Source organism: Myotis davidii, unplaced genomic scaffold, assembly GCF_000327345.1.
Source record: "Myotis davidii unplaced genomic scaffold, ASM32734v1 scaffold726, whole genome shotgun sequence".
In the NCBI taxonomy this organism is placed as follows: Eukaryota; Metazoa; Chordata; class Mammalia; order Chiroptera; family Vespertilionidae; genus Myotis; species Myotis davidii.
In genome coordinates this window covers 322,202-332,200 of record NW_006297808.1, presented here as the reverse complement: position 1 = coordinate 332,200, position 9,999 = coordinate 322,202, and the positions used below count along the sequence as shown (strand labels likewise).

At 53.7% G+C, this 9,999-nt stretch overlaps 1 protein-coding gene across 1 annotated transcript in view; it reads left to right on the top strand.

Annotated features, from left to right (window-relative positions):
- The window catches only part of LIMK1 (LIM domain kinase 1), a 20,982-nt gene that overhangs the window by 7,630 nt on the left and 3,353 nt on the right, over window positions 1-9,999 (top strand). The window contains exons 5-12 of the mRNA XM_015570253.1: window positions 2,465-2,570; window positions 2,669-2,835; window positions 3,919-4,102; window positions 4,937-5,023; window positions 5,370-5,501; window positions 6,633-6,692; window positions 6,939-7,004; window positions 9,502-9,658. Of these exons, the coding sequence (XP_015425739.1) occupies window positions 2,465-2,570; window positions 2,669-2,835; window positions 3,919-4,102; window positions 4,937-5,023; window positions 5,370-5,501; window positions 6,633-6,692; window positions 6,939-7,004; window positions 9,502-9,658 (959 nt within the window). The remainder of the gene's footprint in view (window positions 1-2,464; window positions 2,571-2,668; window positions 2,836-3,918; window positions 4,103-4,936; window positions 5,024-5,369; window positions 5,502-6,632; window positions 6,693-6,938; window positions 7,005-9,501; window positions 9,659-9,999) is intronic.

Here is a 9,999-nt window from a genome sequence, read left to right as displayed (position 1 = left end):
CTTTTTTTTTTCATTTTATTGATGGTTTCCTTTGCTATGCAAAAACTTGTTAGTTTGATGTAGTCCCATTTGTTTATTTTTTCCTTTGTTTCCCTCACCCTAGAAGACATATTGGCAGAAATATTGTTCCGAGAGATGACTGAGATTTTACTGCCTATGTTTCCTTCTAGGATTTTTGTGGGGTTTTTTCGATTTACATTTAAGTCTTTTATCCGTTTTGAGTGTATTTTTGTGTATGGTGTAAGTTGGTGATCTAGTTTCATTTTTTTGCATGTATCTGACCAGTTTTCCCAGCATGGTTTATTGAAGAGACAGTCTTGACTCCATTGTATGCTCTTGCCTCCTTTGTCAAATATTAATTGAGCATAATGGCTTGGGGCAATTTCTGGGCTCTCTGTTTTGTTCCATTGGTCTATATCAGTGATGGCGAGCCTTTTGAGCTTGGCGTGCCAGCATTTTGAAAAACCCTAACTTAACTCTGGTGCCGTGTCACATATAGGAATTTTTTGATATTTGAACCATAAGTATAAAAAAGATTTATATTTTTGATATTTATTTTATATATTTAAATGCCACTTACAAAAGAAAAGTCAACAAAAAAATGAGTTCGCGTTTCACTTCTGACACGCGTGTCATAGGTTTGCGTGACCTAGATTCATCAATTTTAATTTTTTGCCACATTTGGGGTGTATGTGTGCGTCTCCCTCTACATTTATGTATGTGTAGACATATATACTGATTTATGTTTATATATCCACATATATGTACATATTGTTATTTACTAAATCATTTGAGAGTAAGTTACAGAGATCGTTGACCCTTCCTCCCTGCCAAAAAACTCCGACATTCTCCTAAAAATAAGGTTTTTCTCTTACATAATTATCAACTGCATCTTATGTGTAATCATGCCATTTAGGAAGTTTAATATTGATACGGTACTTTTATCCAGGATGCAATCCATGTTCAGATGTTGCCGGGTGTCTCAGTACTGTTCTTTGTAACAGTTTCCCCGATGCAGGACCTAGTCCGTGATCATGCATTTCGCTGAGTCCTCATGTCTCTTCAGTCTCTTAATTTGTGACAGTTCCTCAGCTTTTCATTGTCCTCCATGACGTTTATGAAGAGTGCAGGTCAGTTGTTAAGTGGGATGTCCCTCCATTGGGTCTGACTGATGTCTCCTCTTTATTAGATTTCGGTTATGCATTTTGGCCTGATAAGTGCTGCTGTGTCCTCTGTGCATCGTACACAGGATGCCCTTTATTGGGGATGTCAGCTTTGATAATCCTCTGTGCTGTAAAGGATTTTTCCCCCCTTTGTAATGTAATCAATAAGTCATTTATGAGATTTGACTCTGTAAATATCCTGTTCCCAAGAACCTTTCACCGAATGGTGCTGGCATCCATAGGTGATTCTTATCTGTATTACTTATTACCATGACGGCTACAAAATGGTGATTCCATAACTGTTCTCCCTTCTGCATTTATTGCCTGGCTTTCCACTATAAAGAAAAGCTCCAGGTGTAAATATGCTCTTGATAATGAAATTTTTTGATGAATCTCTTTTCCTTAAAGCAGTGGTTCTCAACCTTGGCTGCACATTAGAATCGCCTGGGAATCTTTTTAAAATCCTGATTTCTGGGGCCTCATCCTCTGGAAATTCTGTTTCTTTGTTATGGGGTGGGGCCACAACATTAGTAACAAAGAAACAGAATTTCTGGAGGATGAGGCCCAGAAATCAGGATTTTAAAAAGATTCCCAGGCGATTCTAATGTGCAGCCAAGGTTGAGAACCACTGCCTTAAAGTCTTTAGTCTCCTCTCTATCCTAACCCCTACCCTTCCCCATCTCAGGGCAGTGGTAAAGTGAGCATTCCTTAAAAAGCTTTTATGAAGATAAAAAGAAAACCAGACAATACCAAAGAGTTAAAAGAAGCGATTAAATTTGGCCATTCCATGAGTTAGCTTATGGCCAACTAATCGAGGGCGTCATCCCATCTCCACTCTGCAATCATGGCTCAGGGCCGGCCTCGAGCTCCTTCCCGCTGATTCCGGAGGAATGGGAGCCTTCACCTCATCTTGCAGGGCAAGTTCGGGAGTCAGGTAGGAAGCCAGTGAATCCAGACCCTTTTAACCCTCATGGCATTCGTCTGCCCCAAGCGCACCAGGAAGTTTGGAGGATTGGTCTGTCCTCTATGGCAGAGACAACACACTGTTGAACGGCAGCCCCTGAGCATCTGGTGTGGGGCAGCAAATAGCTAGGGGAGTGCCACCTTTCTCCAGTTTCACACAGCGGGGGACATCAGTGATTAATTACAGAATTCTCACCAAACCAGAACTCAGAGTTCTGGACCATTGCCATCTACTGATCACACAAGTTAGAACCAAACCACCTTGGTTTCCTCTCAGGGCTCTAGGGGACAGGCGGGCGGGCAGGAGTCTGACCACTGCCCTTGCTCTGTGCCCACAGCGTGGACCCAGGCTGCATGAGCCCAGATGTGAAGAACTCCATCCATGTTGGAGACCGGATCCTGGAGATCAATGGCACACCCATTCGGAATGTGCCCCTGGATGAGGTAGGGGTTCTGAGTCTGGTAAGCGGGATTGGAGGTGGTGCCTTCATGCCCGCCCCCACCACCGGGGACTCACCTGTCCACACACCTGCTCTCCCCAGATTGATCTACTGATCCAGGAAACCAGCCGCCTACTCCAGCTGACTCTTGAGCACGACCCCCACGACACGCTGGGCCATGTGGCGGGCCCTGAGCCCAACCCCCTGGGCTCCCCAGCTCACACTCCCAGTGGAGAGGCTGGCAGCTCTGCCCGGCAGAAACCTGTCCTGTAAGTCAGCCCTGTACCTTGTATATCTGGATACTTTCACTGATGCTGGGCCTCGAGATGGGACTTGATTCCCACTCTCCAGTCGCCCAGTCTGTGAGGGAGTCAGCCCTGCAGAAAAGGCGTTGGGGACTATGAGAGGAAGGACGGGTAGTGAGAAGTAGGAAAGTAGGTGGAAGCTTCTCCCCCAGCTGGGATTACTGAGCTTTCCAGGGTGGACCAGCGCCTTGGTTGCAAGGAGCAGCCCACACGTAACTCAGGATGATGGGATCTTTGGGGGTGGTTTGGGAGGGGGTGGTTCCAGGCAGAAGCTAATTGCAGGGCTGCAGATGTGGCAGGGGTCCTTGGACCTCGTCCACCTGACACAGGGCCTCACTGAAGGGTGTGGCAACAAAGGGATGTGTTTCACAGAGACCACTCTGCTCCACCGTGTGGAAAGGCACCCAAGACCAGCGGTAGCTAGAGGCCTGTTGCAGTGGTCCAGGTCGGGGAGTCCTGGACCCTCCTGCAGGGGGTTGGGGGACATGAGGAAGAAACCAGAAGCAGCCTGGTCCTCACTGCACTTCCTGTGGGCCTGCTCAGGACTCCTGATAAAGACTTGGGGAGGGGCGGGGGGACAGCCTTACTCTTGAGAAATAGTGATGCTGAGGTTATGTATTTCCTCGCCACCTGTGTTTGTCTGGAGCTCATGCCGCCCTCTAGGGCCACCAATGTGGCAGGGCTATGGGCTACTTGGGAAGGTCGCCAGCTTCTGGCCCCAGGACCCAAATGCTGGAGACAAAAGTGTCTGACCCAGCGCCATCAAGCAGAGCAGCCCAAGGACAGACGTTCCTACCAAGGGCACCTGAACAATAGTGGGCCTCAAACAGGATGGGACACCAGAGCTGGCATCAGGATCGGGGGAGGGTCTTGTGACCGCCTCAGGAGAGCTGCCCTGTGCTACGGATGATGATGCATAGACTGACATAGATGGGAGCATGACAGGCAAGAGGAAGGGGGCAGGCCGAGGCCTAGCCACCCCCAGGGGGCCTCAGCCAGGTGTCCACCTGCCCCCTGGTGGCACTGGCCATGTGTGTGTGTCCCCAGGAGGAGCTACAGCATCGACCGATCTCCTGGTGCCGGCTCACTGGGCTCCCCTGCCTCCCAGTGCAGGGACCTGGGGCGCTCCGAGTCCCTGCGCGTGGTTTGCCGGCCACACCGCATCTTCCGGCCGTCGGACCTCATCCACGGGGAGGTGTTGGGCAAGGGCTGCTTCGGCCAGGCCATCAAGGTACAGGGCATGCCGAGCATGCACAGGCCAAGAGTGGGAGCAGGGCGGCAGGGGGGTGCAACCTATCAGTCCTCCCTCCTCCCCCCAGTGTCTCCAGGAAGCCACATGGAAGGGGCTTCCAGACTCCCAAGCCAGCCTCCTCCACCTGGGCCTCCATGAGCTAGTGAGGGGAAGGGTGCCTACTCCAGATAGACCCAGAACTTTAGGAGGCAGTTGTTGGGAGGTGGCAGCTGAGAGGGCAGCACAGCCACACCCTGAAGGCCTCATACTGAGCTTGATGTCAACCCACTCGGGCTCGGGACTGCTTTCCCCTTCACACTCTCCCCAGCAGAGACGTGAGTCCTTTCCTGGCTCTCATGTCACGGGCTATGACGAGGCTAGAGGATTCAGGATTATACAAAAGGTGCTGGTCAGGTTGCCCACATGCCCTTGTCCAGACAGGCCCTGGCCCCCAGCCCTTATCCCTGGTCCCATTGCCAGGGGAGGAGTCCCTGGCAAAGCCATCATTCCACCTCCGGGAGACAGCCCAGCAGAGCAGACAGCTGGCGTCCGGGTCAGGCGGTCCTAGACCCAAGCCCAGCCACCTCCTTCCCTGCCAACTGGGTGACCTTGAGCCTTGCTGGGAAACCTCCCTGAGCCTCAGTTTCCTCATCTGTAACGGTATTAAGTTCTGCCGCCCTTGAGGGCCAGGACATCACATGAAATGTCCGTGAAGATCTTGATGCCGACTACTTATCTCCCTGACAGGCATGGGGTAGGGAGGGGGCCTCGGCAAGTTGGGCTTAGAGCAGAGCTTCTGTCTGTTTGTCTCCATGCCTCGGTGTCCCCACGCAGGTGACACACCGGGAGACAGGTGAGGTGATGGTGATGAAGGAGCTGATCCGGTTCGACGAGGAGACGCAGAGGACATTTCTCAAGGAGGTCAGTGAGTGGAACTGCCACCCTCTCTTCACCAGACTTCTGGTACATGCTGTGGCCCCACCTTTCCACCATTGGGAGGGCTGGCAGAGGGTCCCAAGAGGATGACACTCAAGTCAGACGACAAAAGTAGAAACAGTATCTGCCAGGAGGGCAAGAAAGGCAGGGCCACCCTGGGGGTGGGGGAGCAGCTCCAACAAGGAGCACAGTAGTGGCAGTGGGTGTGGTAAGAGCCCCATGAGGCGGGAAGGGTCCCCTGTCTTTGGCATTGTCTGTGGCCTCTGGTGGGACAGGAGGGAGAAGGAGATGTGTGCACAGCCCCAGGCACAGCCTGTTTGTTCCCCGCCAGGTGAAGGTCATGCGATGCCTGGAGCATCCCAATGTGCTCAAGTTCATCGGGGTGCTCTACAAGGACAAGAGGCTCAACTTCATCACCGAGTACATCAAGGGGGGCACGCTCCGGGGCATCATCAAGAGCATGGTGAGTGCTGGGCTGCCCCGCACAAGGCACCTCCCCCCGGGCCTGACCCCCCTTCGGTGGGGTGAGCCTCTGTTCTCAAAAGAACCTCCAAACCCCGATTCGGAATCCAATAGGGTTGCTCTGACTCCGTCTGAAGCCGGGAAAAGCTGAGGCTCAGAGAAGGGTGGCAGCTATGCTGAGGGCACACAGGCCGTTTTGAATTGGTCATCCTGCAGGGCCACAGGCCAGCCCCAGCCCACCTGCCACAGGTCAAACACCTGAGAGGCCCCTCCCGTTACCTCTTCATGAGGACCTTTGTTTTGCTTCTGGTGAAAGCAGATCATTTGTACTGTTTGCCACGTTCCATAAAATTCAGAACTAAGGGCTTGGAAAAAATTGCAAAGCCACCTTTGGAAGCAAAGTGCTTGGAGGGGTACTTCATCGCTCTTGTGCTACTGGCAGCACCCCTGGGGTCCAGTGTGAGGGCTACAGCGTCACCCTGAGACCTCGAGTTCCTGTCCCTTCCAGCCCCCGCCCCTGATTCTGCCCCCCTCGGCTGGATTACCTGGTGTTGCCGGAGTGTCACTTTGTGGGCTCCTAACAGATATGACTTCTCAGAGGGGATTCTGTGGGCACGTACCACTGAGGCTTCCTAACTGCACTGAGTCTTTAACATGCTCTGATGTCCTCGCCCTCCCTCTGGAGGCCTCCAGGGGATGAGGTGAGAGAAGAAGTTATTTCCCCAAATGACGAGCCCAAAGCCCTGCTCTCCTGAGCGATATGGCTGGCCCGCGGCAGGTGACCTCACCAGGCCCATCTTTGATGGTCCATGAAAGTCAGTTCGGATTTTTTAAAAACTTGAAAGGATGGGATTTTGTAGGAAGTAAAAAGGGTTTTTTTTCTGAGAGGTGGCGCATCAGGAACTGCAGAGGAATATCTCTCCTCCCCTCCCCCACTTAGTGTTCAAAATCAGTTCTGCTAGAACATTGTTTTGAATTATACTCCCACACCCATTAGAAGGAACAGTGTGGGTGCAGAAGAGAGTGGGGTCATCAGCCCCTCTTGGACACTTGCCCCTCCTGCCTCTCTCTCACCCCTCTGTCCCCCACTGCGCCCCTGTTGGCACTTCCTGGCCATGGTCTCCACCCCCAGGACAGCCAGTACCCGTGGAGTCAGAGGGTGAGCTTTGCCAAGGACATTGCTTCGGGGATGGTGAGTAGGCTTTGCTTCTGACTATGGGGCATGGGCTGGTGATCCAACCCCACTTATAAAAACATTCTCTCTGCTGATCTGAAATTCCACAAGGAAGCTTTGAGAGTGAACAGAGAGGACCGAATGGAGAGTGGGGAGGACACCCCAACAGGCCTGATGGGGCGGGATGGGAGGTGGGAGCCTCCGGGGCCAGGGCTGGGGTCCTTCAGCGCCGCTGCCTCCTGACCTCTGTGCCCCCTCCTCCAGGCCTACCTCCACTCCATGAACATCATCCACCGGGACCTCAACTCCCACAACTGCCTGGTCCGTGAGGTGAGCGGCCTGGGCCTGGGAGGGAGGGGACAGCAGGGGCCCCGCCCACCGATCTCAGCCTCAGGAGGCCCTGGGCAGGTGCCCCGACTCCAGTTTAGCCCCGGGGGAAGCAGCTCAAGGCCAGGAGGCAAACAGACCTCACCGTGCCATTTACCTGCAGTATGGCTCCAGCTCTCGGAGCCACTGACATTGCAGGTTGTAGGAGGGTCCGACAAGTCAACGAAGGAGAAATTGATGTGTAAACCGTAAAGGTCCAGGAGAGTGGCACTCTCAGAGAACAGCCTCCAGCAGAGTGGCCAAGCCTACACCAGGCAGCTCTCACGGCTGTGGGTCTAGAGTGGGGCCTGGGCATGTGGGCTGGGTCGTCAGGGCAGGCTTCCAAAAGAGGCTTTGAGGGGACATTCCTAAGGGGGTGGTGACTAAGGCTGTGTGCAGAAAACAGGAGGAGTGACTGCCCAGCTGGGGCTGCCATAACCAAGTGCCACAGACTGGATGGCTCACAGTGACAGCAGTGTGTCCTCAGGGTTCAGGAAGATAAAAGTCCAAAGAAAAGGTGTCAGCATGGTTAGTGCTAAGGGAAGATCTGGCCCCTCCTCTCTCCTAGCTTCTGGTAGCTGCTGGCACTCCTTGGCGTTCCTTGGCTTGTAGCTACCTCACTCCATTCTCTGCCTCCATCTTCACTTCTTCCCTCTGTTATCTGTGTCTTCTTATAAGGACCAGTCATTGGATTTTGGCCCACCCTAATCCAGCTTAACCTCACGCTAACTAAGTGTGGCTGCAAAGACCCTACTTCCACGTTGGTTCACGTTGAGGTTTCGGGTGGACATGAACTTGCTGGGGACATGAGTCATCACACTATAGGCAGGATGAGAGCCCATCCCCGAGGAGGAGGTTCTGCAGACAGGTGTCTGTCCAGTGAATTCAGGACAGGAAGAGTGTCTGACAGTGGCCGCAGGACATGCAAAGATCCCGCAGTATGACATCCAAGAAGCCATGAGTTGCTCACTGTTGAGTGGGGGTCTCAGCCCCTGGGAATGTTCAGGCAACGCAGGGATTTTCCAAGCTGTGGGGAACAGTGAGCAGTGAGCACAGGGAGGCTGGTAAGGCTAGATCCACACCATGGACCTTCCCGGGAGCCGGCTTAGGCTGCCCCTGCTGGCAGCGGGTGTCACTGCTAGGTCAGGCCAGTGTGCTGGGCACAGTGAGAACAGGGTGACCTGTCTCCGCCTCAGTCCCACAGCACAGCCCATCCTTTGAGAACCTGATGAGAGCTGTGAGCCTCCTATCCCCAGAATCCATCTATGTGCACAGCCAAACTCTGTCTACAATTTAGGGCCTCTGAGAATCAGTAGTGGCCCTCATTGGTTTCCCTAGAGCTGTTCCCATAGCAGGATCTGCAGAACCCTGTACCATTTGATCCTGCGAGACTTCCCAAAAGTGCACAGACCTTCTGAAAGGGATGGGGCAGGAACCAGCACTTGAACAATTCTAATGGACCCTGGCTTTCAAGAACCACTGCCCAGGAGTATGAGGAACCCAGGTCAAGACCCCTCAACTAACATTCCACCTGGTGTTACACCTGAGGAGATGGAGCCCTGAGAGGGACTGTGTCCCCTGAGGCCTCACCGAGGTGGGCCCAGGACGCACTCCATCCCCTCGCCCATACGCCATCTCCATCAAGTTTTCTCCAGGCGACTGTTCACATTTGTGTTGCCCCCAAAGGCAGCACAGAGTCCTCCCCTTCAGAGTAAGCCTGGCTCCAGCTCACCTGCCTGGGGCCCTGCCCCTTAGCCTCTCTGTGCCCATTCCTCAGTGACCACCCAGCAGTGGCCAATCCTGGACCTGGCACATAGGTTCCAGAATTCCAGGGCCCCAGACACCAAGCCTGAGGCTGGGCCTTGGGCCGCTCGGAGGATCTTCCCAGCCCCCTGACTTGGCCCTGTGCCCTAGGGTTCCCTGCCTGCCCCTATTCGCTCAGGAGATTCCAGCCCTGATTTTACCATCTTGGGTGAACACAGTCAGCATCTCAGCTCTGCCAGGATCCAGGCTGGGCCCTGGGAGGGGCGCCTACAAACCCTAAAACAGTCGAGTCAGGGGCTCCGGAGCCCTGGGTTTGAATCCAGTCCTATCATTGACCAGCTGGGTGGCCTTAAGCAATTTTCTTAACCTCTCTGAGCCTCAGCACCTCATCTGCAAGGTAACATGTATCAGATTGTTGGAGAATTAAGAGATAACTAGGGGAGTGGGGCCACCCTGGTATTTTCTGAAACTTTGGGCAGCCCCATTTGCAAAGAGTAGAGAGGTTCGGGAAGGAAGGCGGTCCCTACCCTTCACCTGAGCCCCTCTGAGCAATGGGGTTACAGCCCCACCGGCAGCCCCCGGTGTCAGAGGTATGTTCTCTGGCTGGCTGTGGATTGGTGTGGGGTCCCGGCTAGGAGCAGGTAGCTGGTGGTGGCGGGACCATGCTCAGTGTGGGCCTGCTTTCTCGTCACCCCAGAACAAGAACGTGGTGGTGGCTGACTTTGGGTTGGCGCGGCTCATGGTGGATGAGAAGACTCAGCCTGAAGACCTGCGAAGCCTCAAGAAGCCAGACCGGAAAAAGCGCTACACAGTGGTAGGCAACCCCTACTGGATGGCGCCCGAGATGATCAATGGTGAGTGGGCGGCCCCACCTGTCCCATCTCCCTGGGACCCCGGAGTCCTAGGCAGAGCTACAGCCACCCAAGCCCTGGCCTCCTCGGCCCCTCCGCTTCCTCTCTGGGTCCTTTTCCCATTGCTGGTGTAACAAATTACCACACACTTAAAAAAATACAAGTTTTTGTGTAGTTCTGGAGGTCAGGAGTCCAATAACTGAAGTCTCACTGGGCTTAAGTTGGTATCAGTAGGGCTGGTTTCTTGAAGGCTCTAGGGGAGAACCTGTTCCTTCCTCTTTCCAGCTCCTGGAGGCCACTCATTCCTCAGGTGGTGGCCCCTTCTTCCATCAAGGCCAGTAGCC